The following is a 19,841-nucleotide window of genomic DNA, read 5'->3' on the forward strand; positions in this document are numbered from 1 at the left end:
ACCCTCCCCCCGCCAGCCCCCCGGGACTCCCCTTACCACCATGCTGCTCGAGCCGCTGGCTCCACGTGGAGCCAAACCAAACAGGCTGCCGAGTGCAGAGCCCCTCCCCCGCAGAATGCTGGTGACGCGGCGCTGAGGCAGGGGAAGGGGGAAGCGGGGGAGGGACTCTGGCTGCTGGAGGCCAATGGGAGCGGCTCAATCAGGCCCAGGCGCCCAATCAGCCATGCCACACACTGCATGGGGGTGGGTGGGTGGGGAATCCCGGACCTTTCTACCAATTCCTCCTGGACGGCTATTTAAAGACGAAAAGGACATGTCCAGGGAAATACAGAGGGAGCTTTTTGGTGCCCCCAACCACTTGGCGTCCTAGGCGACCGCCTAGTTCACCTAGTGGTTGCACCGGCCCTGCATGTGTCACAGGACATGAGGGCAAGAAAGGGTGATCAAATAGCAAGGGGTCAGGAAGGAAGGAAACAACTTGTTCCAACACAAGTAGAAATTATTTTTGAAAAGCAATACACAAAATGAAAGAGACTTAGAATTAGCTTCACTTTTTATCATATACAGGTTAATTATGACAACCCAACTCTATTAACATATATGCTGATCACACTCATAGTCTGTGGTACTTTTTAAGATAAATTCTGAGTGTGATACGGGTCATTATTTCAGACACTGAAGCCTAGGATTTTATTATCAACTTCATGGACATTGACATTTCATTATCTACATCATTAGCAATTCTAAAATAACTGTCTTACTTAGACAGACTGGCATGCATGTCAAAAGGGAGCAAACACTCATATTTTAAAAGCGAAATGGCATGTCTGTTCAGCTTGAGTGAAATCACACAAGACAAAAAACACAAGAGTGATTTTGAACGGATTCATCTTCACACTTACCCAGAACTCTGCTTTGCCGTTGCCCTTCTTGCATCTCTCTGCCAAGACTGATACCCCTACGGTAACCTCGGACAGTGGGTCTTCTGCTGCCTTCATGAGAACAATTTGAATGACACGCCCTTCATAGATGTGGGCATCAAAGGAAGATTTCCATTCTGGGTACATGGTGGGTTTCTTCTGGACCAAAGTTTTTCCCCTCTCTGAAAACCGCACAGAAAGTGGGGTAAGTGGTAAGTGATGGCTCTACATATGACAATATCTGATTTGACTTTAAATGGAAAAACAACATTGAGATGACCCTTACTATGAAATCATAAGCAGGAGAGAACCTCAGAAAGCATGAGGTTGTGGTTGCCACCCGGATAAGCACCAAAATATTCAAACATTGGTAAACTCTCTGATCCCTGAGAGTTATGTTTATCCACATATCAGTTATAGCACAGGCACCAGCAGTGAAAATGCAAATGTGCATCAACTTGGATCTAGAGGGAAGAGCTATATGGTAATATTCAGAGGGTAGTTCAGTGTTCATGGACATTCAGTTCAGTCATTAGACTGTTTGCTGAAAATGCCCAGAAGGCATTAGTATATTGTGTGATGGGGATTAGATCACTAGCTTCTCATGTCAGGCATCCACTACTAGATGACAAATTAAGAGATGTTTAATGCTGGCCTAGTTTGAATTGCAACTGGTGGCCTGAAGCTGAAAAATCTCATTAACTAGTCTCCTAACCTATTCTGACATTTTTCTCACAGTTCTATTCAGAAGCAGCATAGGGAAAAGACATTCTAAACAGTACTGTGGTCTGATCCAGTCATGATTTCTACAGCTTTCAAAGTATTGCAGGACCTCCCTCTGCTGTACAGCATGCATGTGCTTCAATTATTATTATTATTTGTATTATCATGGTGCAGAGAAGCCTTAGTCACCGACTGGGATTCTCCTGTGCTAATGCTGTACAAACCAGAACAAGAGCACAGCCCCTACCCAAAGGAGTTAGGCCATGATCTTCCTCCCATCAAAGTAACTGGTAGAATTCCTGTTTACTCCAATGAGGGAAGGGTTGGGCCCTTATTATCTAAACACCTTTCTGAAGCATGAATTCCAAGTTAAGTTTGTATTAATTCAATAACAGTTTGTTTGATGCACTCTGCTCATTGTGATGAGCTGTCTAAACAGCAGTAAAGAATAACACCTTAGTATTGCTTTATTAGGGAATGCCTGCCAAGAACAGCATTACAAATTACAGCTTTGACAAGTAAGCTTAAGTCTGCTTGCCAAAAGGCATTCTCAAAACGTTCACAAACAGCCACCTGAGTATCTCCTGCATTTTGTTATGACCTTCTGTTTTTTCTCCTTTACTTGTATTCAAAAGCTTTTACCTGGAATTCAGTCTTGTAGACAGCTAATCATAGCAAAGGTTTCAATTTATCAAAAGTTCCTTCCAGAACTCAGCACTCTCTATAGCTACTATGAAGGTTTTTAGATAAACAGATAGTGAGAGTAACTATAGAAAGCCCTAAGTTAGACAGAACTTTTATTATAATCCTAAAGGATCTTCTCATACCCATGTTTTTCTTCTCCAACATCACGATCATCTTTCAAACAAAAGACAGGAATGGCTAACTGGCGATATACGTGGTTGTACTTAATTAGGTGTAAGGGCGTCTGTTGAACCACAAGACACTTCCTAAAATCTATGGGATGAGCATGCTATCTCCCCATTGCTTGGGGTTTCTGCTGCACCGGGCAATAAGAAACTGGCCATCAAGACTAGGTCTTCTGCATGGCACATCCAGTAGACCGGTCTAGTCATCTGATTGTTAAAAACGGAACCCTCTCCTCAGAAAGCACTGTATTATAGAAAGTTGCCCCTGGAACATCAGAAAGAGTAATATTAATGAAGAGATCCTTCAATATAGAGAGAAATATATGTACCCATCCCTGCCTTTTTAGGTCTGTTATATGGATCTTATAAGTCCCATTAAAAGTGCTCTGTTACAGCAGAGTTACAGAAGTTACAGCACTGAGCATCGGGAAACCATTCCATGGAACAAAAAAGATTCCCAGGCTTCTAGAAACCTTTTAACTAAACAAAAGTCTATTAGACACTAGCAGGGACCCATTTCCTGTGGAAATTCTATGTGGAAACTTGTTTAAAGTTTACACACTGAATAGGTATTTTACACATGTACGTATTCTTTAAAAATGTTCAAGACTGAAGGAGCAGCCAGAGTTGCTGGAGATGATTCCACCAAGCCATGCTGATTTTTATTTATTTATTTATTTAAAATAATTCATATTAGTCAGGATTTGTCATTGATCAAGTTACCTGCCTACAAATATTAATACATCAATGTCACTGACGAACAGCAATAGAGAAGAATATTCAGTCATTTCCTATTTTGTCTATTTACAAGAGCCTCTTTAAATTACTTTTTAATGTTTTATAACAGGGGTTGGCAACCTACGGCACGCATGCCAAACACAGCACGTGAGCCGATTTTGAGTGGCACGCTGCCTGCCTGGTGAGAGGAGGAGGAGAAGGGGCGGAGGGGCCGGAAAGTGCCACGCTGGGAGAAGAAGCGGGGGAGGAGGGAAGCTTGGCTGCCGCAGGACCAAGCTTCCCCCCTGCCCCGTTTCTTCCCACAACGTGGTGCATTCTGGCCCCTCCTCCCCCCAGAGGAGCAGAGCCGAGCGCAGCGTGCTCGCTGCTCCGTAGAGCAGGCAGAGAGAGGTAGGGACGGGCCTGGGGGAAGGGGGTGGAACAGGGCATATCCCTCCCAGCCCCCTGCCATGAGCGGCTCATGGCAGGGGGCTGGGAGCACCCCAGCCTTCTGCCCTGCACTCCCCACCCCTCTACCCTGAACCCCCCACCCCAACACAAACCCATCCCTCTGCCCTGCACCCCCACAGCCCCATCCCTCTGCCCTGAACCCCCCCAGCCTTGTGTCCTGCACCTCCACACCCCCCAGCCCTCTGCCCTGACCTCGAGTCCCCCCCAACACCCAGCCCTCTGTCCTGAACCCCCCCCACACCCAGCCTTGTCCCCTGCACCTCCACACACTCCAGCCTTCTGCCCTGACCTCGAGTCCCCCCCCCAACACCCAGCCCTCTGCCCTGAACCCCCTCTCCCCACCCAGCGGGCTGAGCAGGCTGGCGGCGTAAGATCAGCATTTTAATTTAATTTTAAATGAAGCTTCTTAACCTTGTTTACTTTACATACAACAATCGTTTAGTTATATAATATAGACTTAGAGAGAGACACCTTCTAAAAAACGTTAAAATGTATTACTGACATGCGAAACCTTAAATTAAAGTGAATAAATGAAGACTTGGCACACCACTTCTGAAAGGTTGCCTACCCGTTTTATAATCTGCTTAATCCCAAACCCCATGCAAATTTACTTTTTCTAGTGTTTCTATATTTGTCCCAGGGGATGATCTTTTCCCTACTCAGGATACAGTAACGTTAAGTCCCAACAAAATTATTCATGACACCCTCTTGCTCCACAGAACACACCCATGAAAACTGGAAATGAGCTTCTTTCTCCCACTGTAAAGGCCCAATCCACCACCACTCCAAAAGGAGAAAGAGATTGGGAGGGAAAAGGAAAGCTGAGACTGTACCTGCTTTCTCTCCCTTTCCTCAGTAGTCCTTCTCAACTGTTGGACCTTTTATCCCAGAAAGGGTTTGTGCATTCATCCATATTGATTGTGTGTGACTCGGCTGGAGGGCTGAGCCACTGAAGACCCACCTGACAAGGGCAACAGCTGACAGGGGGGAGAGCAGGGGGAAGGGTGGCGCACCACGAAGAGAGTGTGTGCAGGTTTGCACCCACCCGACAGGAGGCGCTCAAGCCCCCTGGTGAGCCTCTTTTTTCCAACCCCATTAAAACAAGATTTTCAGCATGAGGTTGCTGAATCTTGTTCTGTGTCACCTTACTGCCTGTGACCTTAAGAACCACTCAAGGCCAACTGGCAAAAGGGTTCATTGTTCTGTAATAGTAACTTCTGACTGGCTTGACAAACTCACTACACCCACCATATTGCACAAATACTATGAAAGCAAAGACCGTCAAATGAGGTCTCTACTAAAAGCTTAGGTCATACTGATCCTCATAATCATTGTGAGATGTATGTAGGGTTGATATTTACAGAGCTGTGTATATGTGTGTACACACACAGAGAAATATGTTTTAAAGACTGAATCAAAACAGGCTTAACAAGCAGGTTTTGACCAGACAAAGGATGTATACGTCTGCCTTGGTTCACATGTAAAATAAGCATTGTAAGCTAACACAATGGAAGCCTGTTTGCATATGACAGTGACATGAGGATGTGAAGGCAACATGGAGTCAGCACACATGGGAATAAACCACAATTGTCATCCTGACTCTGGGGACAAAATACTGACTTTGGGGATACAATGGGAAGGCAAAAAGGACACCTTTTCGTCCTTCACTGAGGAAGCAAAAAGGTCAGTGCTTTTTGAATTCATGAAAGAGGGATCCAAGCAATGTTGGCTGGGGACACTGAAAGATTACTTTAGCTGAGAAACTATTGTAGACAAAGGTTTTAGCCTGATAAAGTTAAGTTGAGACTCTATGAAGCATATTATACTTAGTTTTATATATACACATTTCTCTTTCCTTTGTTATCCTTACTCACTAAATTTTAGCCTTTTGATAATAAACTTATATTTATAGTGAAAACAATCATATCTCTGTGCTGTAATGTTATAGGTGAATCGAAGAAGCTCATGTGTGCACTGTTCTTTTGGGGACAGTTTACCTGGTAATTTCTGAGAGTGTTCAGTGGCTAAGTGCTGGCCATACAGGGGAATGCTTCAAGGAGGTTTGGGGACTGGCATGCATCTAGGCACAGCAAGGACTGGCAGAGCCCTGAGGAGATTGCTTGGGTAGCTAACACCCAGTTAAGCACAAGGAAGTCTCACTCTCCTTCTGAGGCAGGAGGGTAACAAGATGACTCACAATCCTGGGTACCCCGAGAAAGCATCATACTGCCCCATCCTGGTGTGTTGTTATTGACCCTACAGTTTAGCAGCTGTGTAGGACCATACTCTGTGCAAAACCAGTCACTGCATCTTAACCCCCTCCCCCCACCACCAACAAAACTGCAAGGTTCGAGAGGATTCAGAGAAGAGCAATGAGACTGATCAAAGGCCTGGAAAAAAACTCTCATGAAGAGAGATGGAAAAGATGGGGATTGTGTATCTTAGAATGGAGACAAGAAAGAGACATGGTAAAAGTACATAAAATAAAGAATGGTGTAGGGAAGGGAAATCAGGAGTGCCTGTTCTCCCTGTCACAGAACAGGAAAAAAGGGATGTGCAAGGAACTGGAATGGTTGAGACATTTAAAACAGAGAGAAGGAAACGCTTTCACACAGCACGTGGAATTTACTGCCACAGGAAATCACTGAGGCCAAGGATTTAGCAAGATTCAAAAAAGGATTGGATATTTATGCAGGTAACAAGAATATTCAGTTATAGTTAATTCTAACAATTTTTAGGAGGGATGTAAAACCTCATGCGTCAGATCTTAAGACAATCTCTATCGATTATAGATTGGGGAGAAGATTATCCCATATCTGCCTACTGTGGTGTTTCTTGCTATTTCTCTGCAGGATCTGGTGCTGGCAACTGTCAGAGATACAATAATGGCCCTTGGGTTTGATATGGCATAGCAATTCCTATAATTTTACTGCCCACTCAATGCAGCTATCATGAGTGACCACAAGATAAATATCATAGGAAGAAATGGGCCTAAATTCTTGTTATAGGAAGACAGTTTCTACAGGCCTCTAAATCCTTCAAACATGTTAACTTTTTTTTGTATAGTATAGCCATACTGTACTAATTTAATTTTGAAATGAAGGTCAGAGAACTTGCCTCCCACCATCCCATAGGTAATTATTATTGTTTGTGTTGCATTAACACCCATGTAAATATACTACATGTGCTCACAGGGACATGTTCACATGGAATACAATTAGTTCCAAACAAATTAATTCCTATCAAGAACCCTTGGTGATAATAATAAACCAAATTTCCCACTAACATATATTTCATTTAACGCACTGCAGCCATTTACTGTCCTGCATTTGAGAAAAAGGGCTCTCATCCCAATGCAATTTAGAGAGCTTTTCCAGGATACCACAGTTCTCTCAAAACTTTCAGGTAAGCATATTTTACCAATTTAGAAAACACACAGACAGCGGATTTGCAAACGTTAGCTCATTAGCTAGTCACCCCAACACCCCATGCAAATAGGACAATTAGACAGTTTTGCCACGTACATTTCTTTTTTGTAGAGAAACAGGAAATTAATAAGGAAGGATTTGATCCTGCAAAGCACTGAGCAATCTGGGCCACATCCAGCAAAAGCATGGACTCCACTGAAGTCAATGGAACTTCTCACATTTCTTTAAGTGAAGCCAACGCTTCTAAGTGCTTTGCAGGATCAGGACAAGAGTGCACAGCACCTTGCAGGACTGAGTCTTGAGTCCTGCAGCCCTGCCACAGCACATGTGTAATTTCTAATAAGCATATTTAAGTCCAGAAATGTGTCAGTCATTACTGTACCTGTTGTCAAAGCTTCTTTCATCTTTATAGCACAGAAGGGCTGCAGCTGCTCCCCGTCATTCTGCATAGGTCCCAGCTCAAATGAGTTGAAAGATATCCGTAAGAAGGGAGCCATTGCTCACAACAGTGGAACAAACCTAGGTGAACAAAAGAAAATATAAAACCTAAAATAAAAAATTGGTCTGAAGCAGATAAGAAAACCAAAATCTAATATGGAGATTCCTCAATCAGAGTGACCCCCAAATCCAGTCTCTAAATTTGCCCTTACAACTTTTGCTAATGCATCTATTTGAATGTGCAAAACTTGCATGGTAAAAATTTAGGGGCAGGTTTTGAAAGCATGACCTTAAAACTAAAGTGTAATAAAGACACATTATTATATATGGCTAAGAGGATATTTTAGCCAGACACAAGTTTGAAGAGACCTCCTCCCCAATTCATCGTCATAGTCTTCATGCCCCTTTGAAAACATAAGGCTGTGCAGCACATTGTTAATAGATTAACTTTGATGTTAAGCTCCATACCAATAGAAGCGCTTAGTCAATGCTACAGAAACACTCAACATAGTGTCTATGAGCTACAAAACTCAACTGTAACCCAAATATATTGATCTAACGTGCATTAAACTTGTTGAGCTTCCACTGCCTTGAATATGTTTATCTGTTAAGACTAACAAAATTATGATTTTTTTTTTGGAAGCACTTATGTGATCTGACAAAGTGGATGTGACCAACTATCATGCGGCATGTTGGCTCACTTGGCATAATTAGAGATGTTAATTTTTTTAAAAGTGCTTTCTCCCAGTTGGAAGATTCTCTTGGAAGTTTGCCTGCTCTACTCCTGGGGGAATTCTGCGCCACTGCATGCGCAGAATTTATGTCCCCAGAAGATTTATTTGCTTCCCCACAGAAAAACGGCTTTCTGACAGGGAAGCAAAGGGAATCCACAAGAGCGGTCATGTGACCCCCCCCCAGCAGTATGTTTCGAGTGCCCAGGGCAGCCGGCAGAGACGTAAAATCACTGTGGGGCAGAGAGTGGAACTGAGGAAGACCCGGCTGGTGGCTCCTACCCTGCATCAGGCTCAACTGCTAGTCCTGGCTTGGCAGGACAGGACTTCCTCTTCCCCTGCACGGCATCCGGAGCCAGGTCAGACTCACCCCCAGATTTCTCTCCCAGCTGCAGGAAGCTCTACAAACTCCCTCCTCCCCTCCCTGCCCGTTTCCTGTACCCATCACTCCTCAGCTGCAGGGGGAGGGATCCCTGTACAGCTAGCTGCTCCCCCATCCGCTCAACCAGACACCCTCATACTCAGACCCTCCTGCTGAGCCTCACCCCCCTTGCACTCGGAACCCCCCCAACGAGCCCCACTCCCCTTGCACCTGGACCACCCTGACGAGCCACCCATACCCAGATCCCCACCTCACCTAGCCCCAACCAGCTGCACCTGGATCCCCACCCCACTGAGCCCCGCTTCCCCAGCATCTGGACCTTCCACTGAGCCCCAGCAACCTTCACCTGGACCCCCCTGCAGAGTCCCATTGCCGTTGCACTCAGAACCCCCCAACAAGCCACTGTGCATCCAGATCCCCCAGCACCCGGATCCCCCACTGAGATGCCCGCACCCAGATTTCCCCACACAGAACTCTCTCAACCCACACCTGGCAGCTTTGCATAAGGTACCTTTAAATATAGACTTCAGGCTATATATACATTTCTATCATTTTCTTTGGCTCTAAGCTAGTTCTGAGGAGTTTAGAACATTACAACTTCAGTAGAGGTCTAGCCATCAGTTCAAGCTCAGTATGACTAAAATAGGGGTTTTCATCTATCTCCTCTCGCAATCATTTTGGACACCATCACCATTTACCTGTCACTCAGGCCCATAGGCTGGGTGTCATCTTGAGTTGGACCTCTCTCTCTCTAGGCCTTCACATACAGACTATTTCTAAATCTTGCTGTTTCTTTCTTCATAACATCTCTATATTACAGCATTTCCTATCCATCCAACTCAGCTAAAACTCTTGTCCAGTCTCTTATCTTGTGTCTCAATTATTGTTACATCCTTTTTTTCTGTCCACTGAGTTCACAACTAAACCTTGAGTACTCAATGTTTGTTTTATCATTCACAGAAACACTGAATCCTTTCAATACATCAGTACTGATAAAAATCAAATACAACTATGAATTCTTTTGAAATAATGGAGAGACGAAGACCTGAAACTGTCAACACTCCTCTGATTAAAGAAGAATAAAGAAAATAAATCTAAGATTAATTTATAGTACTGAGATCAGAAAATTCATAATACAGTGGAACACCAAGCTATCAACGGCGGGTTCTGCCCAAGTAATCATAGAAAAGTTTTGTTTGCTTACCTAGTTTTATTGTTAAATGAGGTTTCCTTTCTAATGGGACATTGGAGGACATGAAGGCTGCCATGACAAGAAAAACCATTTATTGGTCTGTCATTACATTTTAAATTTCTTCTGTTAGGGAATTGAGACCCGATTCTGATCTCACCTATACTATTTTAAATCAGGAATAACTGCACTGTGTAAAACTGGTGTGAACAAGATCAGAATCATGCCCTTCATGTTTGAAGTCTAGAACTTACCAAAGCACTAGTAAGCATTTTAACTTAAGACAGGATTCTTCAGTAATTCAGATTTTAGGTCAGGAGACCTGTGTTCTATTCATGACTCTGCTGCTGACCTGTTTGGTGACCTTGTGCAAGTTACTAAACCTATCCGTGCCTCAGTTTCCCCATCTGTAAAATGGGAATAACAGCACTGACTTCCTTTATAAAGCTCTTTGAGATCTAGTGATGAAAAGTGCTATATAAGAGGTAAGTGTTCAGTGTCCTGAATTTCAGAGGGTAGCTGCTCAGCACTTCTGAAAAGTCAGACCACATTAACATTTATTTTTTCAAATATAAATTAAAACAATGAAGCACCCCAAATTAAGTCACTTTTGAAAAATTTAGGCTAGGCTTTTGCAAAGCTTGGAAAATCTAACTTAGCATCCACTGAGCTATCATTTTCTCATAGGTCATAGTAGCTGAACAGATATCCAGTGATATGTTCAATTCATGCCATCATTATATGTTGTATGGTTTCAAGTCCTCAGAAATAAACTTAAATGTCAAAGTGGTTTATTTTTCTAGTTTAGGAAAACAAACTAATTTAAAAAAATTAAGCAACATATGGTTTGCAGACAAGATATAACAACTGGTGCTTCAAGTCTCATATCCTGCCACAAGCAGTGGCCACCAACTGATGCTTCAGATAAAAAAAAAAAAAAGGGGGAGTGGGAAGGATGTAAAAAAGCCATAATGCACTTAGCCAAATGTGTGTGTGAGAGATGGGTGGGGAGGAATTTCTTTCTTTCTGAACCCTGCAATTATGAGCTCATTACTTTTGTCTTAGCAAGCCTAATAAAGTTATCACTCATCAAATTATCCAGCTCCTTTTAAAATTCAGCTCTAGTAGGAGAATTTGATCTCCTGGAGCTCTGAATCCCACAGGCTGACTCCAAGCTCTGAAGAATTATTTCCTGTTATTGGCTTTAAATTTACCCAGCAAGTGACCCCTTGTTCAAGTGTGCCAGAATAAGAGAAGACTGATGAGATTTTAACTGCACATACACCGTTCTCTAAAGAACCTCAACTACTTTCCCTCTTCTCTCCCTTCAATGCTAATTTATTCTATTTTTTTTTTTGTAGTCTCCTATGTACTTCTATCTCTGTTAATTTCTGTGGACCTTTACAATTTTATTAAACACAATAAAAAAAAAACTAACTAGAGAGAGGGGCACAGTTTTCAATCACAAATAATGTGTCAGTTCGACCCGATCAAACTAAATTTCCAAGTGTGGTAGTGTTTTGCCTTTAGTTAGATTCACTATCAATTATATTGCAAGTTAGAGGACAAGCACTTTATTTTCATACTTGTACTCATACATAGTTGTGACTAGCTGACTGTTAGCAAAATATAAATGCTGCTAAATAATACATTTCCCTGAAGACAGATGAGGTTCACTAACTTGGAATTCCCAGGGTTTCTCTTGGCTCTGTTCCCTCCCTCCCCCCCAATTAGGCACTAAATTCTTCAGGAACAGTTGCTATTTTCAAAGCTGCATTGAATAACTGTGGCCTTGGCTACACTTGAGAATTCACAGCGCTGCTGCGGCAGCACTGTGAAGCGCGAGTGTAGTCGCGCCGCCAGCGCTGTGAGCGCTCTCTCGAAGCGCTGCAACTACTCCACCTCTCCGAGGGGAATAGCTTGCCGCGCTGCAGGTGCTGATTACACTGGCATTTTACAGCGCTGCACTCGCTGCGCTCGGGGGGGTTCACACCCCTGAGCGCAGCAAGTTGCAGCGCTGTACAGCGCCAGTGTACCCAAGGCCTGTGTGAGAATCTCTTTATCTCTTCTTTGTCACACTTCATTTCCTTCAGAAACAAAAAGGCCTGATGATTTATTACACTTGAGTTTCTCAAATTGCTCCATAATCAATATTCTTACAGACTTATACGTGTGTCACGGCCACACAATGCTCTCCAACAAGAGGTGCCTTTGGGAAAGACATTATCCCATCATTGACAGTCAAGAATGAGGCAAAATATTTCAATTAACTTTTCTATTATTTTGTTATACTCCCTCTGATAATCCAGAAGGTCTATGGTATCTTTACGCTTCTTGGTTCTCATACACCTATGTGTGAAGAATATTTGTTTCCCCTGCTCTGGCTCTCATAAGGGTTGCCAGCTTTTTCACAATGTTACTGTGAATCCTTCAGTATTTGGTGTTTTCTTAAATCTCCAGCTCTTGGATTCAAGAGACTGAATGAGAGTGTAAGCCTTTGGTTTGTTAAATAGGGTTCTAGTCCTCAAAGTCATGGAAAAAAGCTTGAAAATGCAAAGCATGTGCTCAGAAACCAGCGGGAAAATAAAAAGAACCCAAAATGAATTTTTAAAATATCTCAATTTAAGTCACTCATGATTTTTTGGACCTGACTCAACACTTTCAATGGTTAGAATTGAGCATACTACTATCTGAACATCATATCATGTGTCTTTATCCTTTATCTTGAAATTGTATCTTACTCAGCATTGTTTGTTTTCCATTTCATTTATATTTTTAGGCCATTTCCCAATATTTTTAAACTACATTTTTAAGCTCTAAGCAACCTGTGCATGTCACTTAACCAGAGAAAGGTATAACATGATTCAATTGCTTGAAGTTGAAGCTAGACAAATTCATACTGGAAATAAGATGTACATTTTTAATGGTGAAAGTAATTAACCATTGGAACAATCTACCAAGGGTTGTGGTGGTTTCTCCATCACTGGCAATTTTACAATCAAGATTGGAAATTTCTCTAAAAAGACTCTCCGGCTGGTGGTGCTGCCACACAGCGAGGCTGACAGGCTCCCTGCTAGCCACTGAACCACGCGGCTCCCAGTAAGGAAGCAGCTGACATATCCAGCTCCTAGCCTTAGGGGCAGCCGAGGGGGAGGTGGACAGGGGTCTGCATGTTGCCCCATCCCCTGCTGCTCCCATTGACTGGGTGAGGGTAGGGGAGAAACTAGCGTGAGTGTGATTCGCGAGCGCTCAGCAGGCGGCTGTTGCGGGGTTGCGTGGCACACACCTCTCCCGCTGATGCCCAGTCCTCTTCTCCTCGCACTCCTCGTGTGGCTGGGCTCGAGCTGTGGTGCGTGCCCTGCAGTGAACCACTTTCTGTCTATCGCCCCATCACCGGCACCCAGGAGTTCGAGGTATGTGTATCCCCATCTCTGAGTGGTGGGAATGGGCTGCACCCCCATTCCCCCATCATTCCCTCCCTCCCCGCCCCAACCCCTGTGCACCCTCATCCCTGTCACTGCACCCCGCCCTGCCCCAACCTCCCCACACCCCCATCCCCTCACTGCATCCCTCCTCGTCCCAACAACCCCATCCCATTTTGTCCTGCCCCCCACACCTAACCATCTCAGCCCTGTACCCCTTATAGCGTTCTCCCACCCATCCTCCCACCTCCCAGAGCTGCAACCCCCATGTCCCTCATCCCCCACAGCCCTGCACCCCATTCCTCTCCATACACTGCTGCACTCCCATTATGTTCCTATACACCCCTGTGCCCCCCACATCCTCATGCACCTGTAGCCTTCTACCTCCCCTTGCATCCATGTCACATACCCTCCTGAACCCACTCCTCTCACCTTTACTGCCCCCTCTCACCTCCACCCTGCTCTCATCCTTGGCCTCTTTCCCTCCCCATCCTCTCTCTTCCACTCCCCCCCCATCTTTTCCCCTCCAGTCCACCCTCCTCCCTTCCCAACTAGGTGATTTAGGCAGCCCCTGGAAAAGTCTATGAAAAAGTGTCTCTGTGTAGGCCAGTGTGTGCATGTATGCATTCTATGTGTGTAAGAGACTATGTGTCTTTGTGTAAGGAGGTGTGTGTATTGTCGCATGTGTGTATACTTGTGTGAATAAAATTTGCAGCCTAACTCTTTGACTGTTATTATTCCCTTTGCTGGCTTGCGAACAAAAAAAAAATTGATGAAATAAAACGTGTGTATTCATTTCATACATTTTTAAAAGAGAAGGGAACTCTAAAAGAAATGTATTATTTCTTAAAAAATGAATGTTGTTGACTAGTAATTGCAGAAGAGCCAATGTATCATACATTTCTCCCACCTTTGTCTAGCTACATTATAAACTCTTTGTTGCAGACTGTAGCGGGGTGGCTACCCTGCTCCTAAAATAGAAGGGGTTGAAAGCAGCCCTGGAGAGGGCTGTGGCTGGGGACAGCTGATTGGGGAAGCGGCCACACCCCAATCAGGCCACAGCTGGCCTGTATCAAAAGGCTGTGAGCCAAAAGCCCAAGAGAAGTCTCTCTCCAGGCTGGGAGAGAGCCGGGCCTGGCTGCCTGCAGAAAGGGTACTGGGAGTGAAGCAGGGCTGGGGAGAGCCAGAGGAGCAGGGGAGCTCCAGGCTGGCAACTCCCCAGGCTGCAGGGACTGGTCCAAGGCCCATAGAGGTATTGGAGGCAGAGGAAGGCAGCAGGTCTGAACCCCCTTGCCTATGATGAGTGGCTTTTACACTGCAGTCTGGCCCACGAAGGGGGGGCTTGGTGAGGACTGGCAGTAGCCCAGACTGAGGCAAGGTGGGGATTAGAGGATTGGGGGTTTCCCAGAGGGGGGAGACCCATAGAGATTGGTGGGGGTATTGCCAGGGGGAAGCCCCCGGGTAAAGGGGCACCGGGGGCCAGTGGCAGTGGGACACCGGCCTGAAGAGGGCGCTCAGAGGGCTGGAGAGCTAATTTCGTGAGACGACCGGCTGGAGGCGCCGCAAGGGTGAGTCACGCACCATTACACAGACTCTCTCTTTTTATGTGCATGTCCAGCACCTACCACCCTGGAGCCCTGATCTTAGTTGGGGTTTCTAGACACTAAACAACAATTGTAATATTAAATAATGTGGAATTATATATGTTAGTGCATGCTAGATGTGCACACATGAATACACATTTGTATCTGCATGCAGGTGTGGGAGTCAGTTTCTACAGATTTATTTATATAGCTATCTGGACAGGTGTGGATTTCTGTGGTTGTACTCTATAGATTTGTATTTGGGCTTCAGGAGTGGGCCTTTAATGCACCCATTGCAGCTATGATAATGTGTGGTCCTAATTCCACACATAAAATTACAACTACTTTAGTGAACAAAAAACATGGAGCTGGTTACAAAAAATGCGAAGAGGGGAGGGAAAGAGTCATGAAAACCTTTCATTTTTTAAAAAATTACCCATTTTGACTATCTTGCTGCCAGCTCTAGCATCCTGCAACAAATAAAACCTGAACTTAGCATAATACATCTGTCAAAACAATCAATATGCCTGTTTGAGCCTTGCAGTGAAAATGAGCATGTGAGAGAGGGTGGGGGAGAGCAAGCGACGGAGGGAGAGGGGATGGAGTGAGCAGGGGTTGGGGTTTCGGGAAGGGAAGGGACGAGGCAGGGGCGGAGCCTCAGGGAAGGGGCGGGGCAAGGGTGTTCAGTTTTCTGGCATTAGAAAGTTGGCAACCCTAATAAACAGAAGTATACTATATTCTAAAATGCAATCACTTAGGTATTAATAATCTCTCTCCAAACAATTCCTAGATGAATGGTTCTGTTAGTTGATAATGGAGCAGTTAATATTGCCCATTACAGTATTATTTTACCAGAAAATACTGCAACTTCTGTATTATGAAATCTTGATCACTATTCTAATCAGGGGGCCTGCAGGCTTCCTCTTTGAATTATGGTAGTATTTCAGTTAAGTGAAATTTGTAACCAAATAAACTCCACTCACTGATCATTTCCACCACGGGATGATACCCTGATTATACAGAAGATATCTTTCACAATTAATTTAATCCCTCCAATTTTGCAAAGTATCCTGCTTAAGTAGGACCCAAGAATCCTTTATCTCATTGAGCCTACATCCTAACACATTTCTAAAATGAAAATTTTGCTGATTCATTTGAGAAGCCAAATGTTACATCTCTCTTGGTTTTGGTCTGAATCTCTGGATTTAGCATAAAGGTAAGTATATTTTTTATTTCTAACAGGAAGCCTGTGTTTATTAATTAGCCTAATTTAACTGAAAACTTTTTTGTCTGTACCTTATTTGATATTTTACTGTGAAATATAAGATAAATGGTCAATAAATGTATGATCTTTCCTTCACTAGGTCAAAAAAGATCCATCACATCTTCTGAATCACTAATTTGCACAAGCAAAATGTTTACTCTTGGAAGGATAGGCTGGCAAGGTAACACTGAAGACTAGAGATTTCACCGGGGTGGTGGAGGGGAGAACCTCTCTTTTTTTTTTTTTTTAATATTTTATCTGGAAAACAAAGTTAAGAAGTTGAAAAAAGTATTGCTAATATGAGAGAAAGTATGTTTACTTATGTTTTTATATTACAGAATTAGTGATTTAAGCCAAGGGCTATGAAGCTAGGAAAGTCTGAACCCAGGGAAAAGTGCTCTAAGACTCCAAGGGCCTTTGTTCTGATGAGGCAAGCCATCAAACCGATATTTCACTGCTTTTTCTCTTCACTTTTAAAAAGCTCTTTAGCTCAATTTACAGCAGATTTCAATTCATAATTCTCAGTAATAAGAACTATGAAATTAGATCCAATGCCTACACTAAGTGCAGTACTAAATCAATTACAGTTTTGCTAGACATCAAATTACTTAATAGTAAAATTAAGCAGCTATTTGGTAGCAAAAGACAGCAGCTGCCATTAGTAACAGAAACTGGGAAGTAATGAAGAGAAAAATAAGGGCTCTGATACAGGAAGAAGTGCTCATATAAATAGTGGGAGGAGGTAAAAAGAAGATGGAACAGGAATTAAAAATGGGGTCAACCTGGCTTTACTGTAAGTGGTTGTTTATCAAGCCGTTATTCTCCCAACACTGTTGTTTGAGTCCGAAACTTGGACAACCTATAAACACCACTTGAAAGTCTTTGAGAGGCACCATCAACGCTGACTCCATAAGATTCTGAAGATCAAATGGGAGGCACACCAATATTAGTGTTCTGGAAGAGGCATAGTTAAGTATCGAGGCAATGATAATCAGTATCGAGGCAATGATCATCCATCAGCAATTCCGCTGGACTGGTCATGTTGTCCGGATGCCAGACCATCGCCTCCCAAAACAGGTCCTGTTCTCTCAGCTGAAAGAAGGATACCGTAATGTGGGTGGACAACAGAAGTGTTATAAGGACTTGCTGAAGGACAACCTAAAAAAGTGTAATATTGATATTAACACTTGGGAGCCATTTGCCCAGGATCACTTAAAATGGAGTGAAGTCCTACGTGATGGTCCCCTGCATTTTGAACTTCCTCGCCGACAAGCTGAAGAGGACAAGAGGCACAGGAGGAAGGAGAGACTGGCTTCCAGTCATGATCACCAACTTCTTGCTGAGCCTGAAAACATCTGCCCTCATTGTAATAGAACTTGTGGCTTAAAGATTGGCCTTATCAGCCACCTGAGGACCCATAACTCCCATGGAAGATGATCATACTCCACAACGAGCGATAGCTCACCCTCACTGTAAGAGGTTTAAAAAAAGCGTGATTATACAACAATCAACAGGTCTGTGTTCCAGTGCTCAATATAGCAAGTTAATGGAGGTGCACTGAAAACCTGACTCTGCAATTGCCAGGGTATTAGCCCATATGAACCCATGACTTCCTAATGACATTTTATAACCAAATTCAATGTTTACAAGCTTCTTAGATATATAATGAACAGCAACATCTGCTTTTTGTTATTTTAATATCAGTATTTTGATACTTAGGCAATAGCTGTCCAACCAGCAAACAAGGTTTCAACATGTAATGCCTCATCATTAATTTTCTTAGTTCACTGTAGAATGCTGGACTTGTCCTAGATCAACTGTTTTTGCCAGCAGGTAGCACAGGTGTGGCCTGGACTTTATACCAACTTTTTGGACAATTTATGAGATCTTTCTTTGCCCTTCCCCACCCTTCCAGCTAGCTACCCTCTCTTTACCAGCAGAACATAGTTATGCTGTTCTTTCTGGGAGAAGAACGTGGAGAACTATTCAAAATCCTTCATGGAGTCAAGACAATTTGACCCATTACTCAATTTCTTTAAAGCACCTCTTAGCCAACCCAAAATGCTCCACATCACATGACTAGCATTCTTCTATTATTAGGTTCTCTTCAGAGCCTATGAGCATAATTTTTCAAATTGCTCAGAACCATCACTGTTGAGCGGCAACAAGCATTTCTTCCCAACCTCAAGGGGATCAGCACACTGTCATTTAGACAAAGGATTGTGAAATCTGAGAAAGTCAGTGTATTGCAAGGGATATATTTGTTAATACTCTTTTTTTGTGTGCCATACAACTACTATAAACAGAGACCTTCCTACAAAAATTGTAACAGGAATATTTTACAAATCCCCAAAATAAAATAGTCTATGTTAATTTTGATCAATGGCCTGTTCTCCTCCACAACAACAACAACAACAAAAGCTGAAAGGCTATGTTTTATTCAGCTTTGCAATTACCTGGTGACACTATTTAGCCCATTGGACAACTGAGAAGCACCACTATAATGCAAATATCCACAGTATGTCATCCAGGCACTAATAAGATAACTCTGCTATGCTGAACTTCAAGCTGATTTGCTGGAGTTCCATTTGATGGGATTAGGGATTCAGATGACCTCCTCAAGAAAGGAAAACAGCTTTAGTAAAAGTAACAAATCCCAGCTATACCTCACACCATCCACTGATAAATTCAATGTAAATATAATGCTAATCAAAAACTCTAATGAGGAATATGTTCTAACTGCTAGACTAGGAATCGATACCTTAAATGGCTGAGCAAATCATCTGCCAACACAAGAGTACAGATACAGTAACTCCTTGCTTAACGTTGTAGTTATGTTCCTGAAAAATGCGACTTTAATCAAAACGATAAGTGAATCCAATTTTCACATAAGAATTAATGTAAAGGGGGGGGGGGGTATTAGGTCCCAGGGAAATTTTTTTCACCAGTCAAAAAACTATACATTATATAGATATACACACAGTATACATTTTAAACAAACAGTTTAATACTCTTCACAGCTATGATGACTGTGAAGCTTGGTTGAGGTGGTGAAGTTAGAGGGTGGAAGAAGGAGGGATATTTCCCAGGGAATGCCTTGCTGCTAAATGATGAACTAGCACTCGGCTGAGCCCTCAAGGGTTAACACATTGTTGTTAATGTAGCCTCTCAAACAAGGCAGCATGAACAGGAGGGAGGGGAGACAGCATAGCAGACAGAGACAGACACACACTTTGTGTGTGGGAGAGAGATGCACACTGCCCCTTTAAGTAAGCTGACCCACTGTTAAGTGCATTGTCTTTAAGTGGATCAGGAAGTTGAGACAGCAGCTGCTGCTCCAAGCTCTCTCTCGGTCCTGACCCCACTCAGCTCTATATGGAGAAGGGGTAAGCGGGGTGCAGGAGCAGGGGGAAGGGGGACACCCTGACATTAGCCCCCCCTGCACAGCAAGCAGGAGTCTCTGGGAACAGCTCCAAGGCAGAGGGCAGGAGCAGCACATGGCAGTTGGGGGAGGGACAGCTGAACTGCCAGCAATTGATAGCCTGCTGGGTGGCTGCAGCACAGGGAACTTAGGGGAGTGAAGAGTTGATAGGGGGAACTGATAGGGGGGCTGCCGGTCCACCCTGGTTACAAGCCCCCCACCAGCTAGCTGCAACGGGCTGCTCTTATTGCAAGCAGTGGACAAAGCAGGCAGCTGCCAAACT

General features: G+C 43.6%; 1 protein-coding gene across 3 annotated transcripts in view; it reads right to left on the reverse strand.

Moving 5' to 3' along the window:
- Positions 1–19,841, reverse strand: part of PRKCD (protein kinase C delta) — a 147,088-nt gene that overhangs the window by 58,373 nt on the left and 68,874 nt on the right. For all 3 annotated transcript variants that reach the window (XM_034777021.1, XM_034777022.1, XM_034777020.1), the window contains exons 2-3: positions 7,511–7,647; positions 903–1,102 (exon numbers count right to left, since the gene is read on the reverse strand). In XM_034777021.1, coding sequence (XP_034632912.1) covers positions 903–1,102; positions 7,511–7,625 — 315 coding nt within the window. In that variant the 5' untranslated portion in view covers positions 7,626–7,647. The remainder of the gene's footprint in view (positions 1–902; positions 1,103–7,510; positions 7,648–19,841) is intronic.

Source organism: Trachemys scripta, chromosome 7 (genome assembly GCF_013100865.1).
Source record: "Trachemys scripta elegans isolate TJP31775 chromosome 7, CAS_Tse_1.0, whole genome shotgun sequence".
NCBI lineage: Eukaryota > Metazoa > Chordata > Testudines > Emydidae > Trachemys > Trachemys scripta.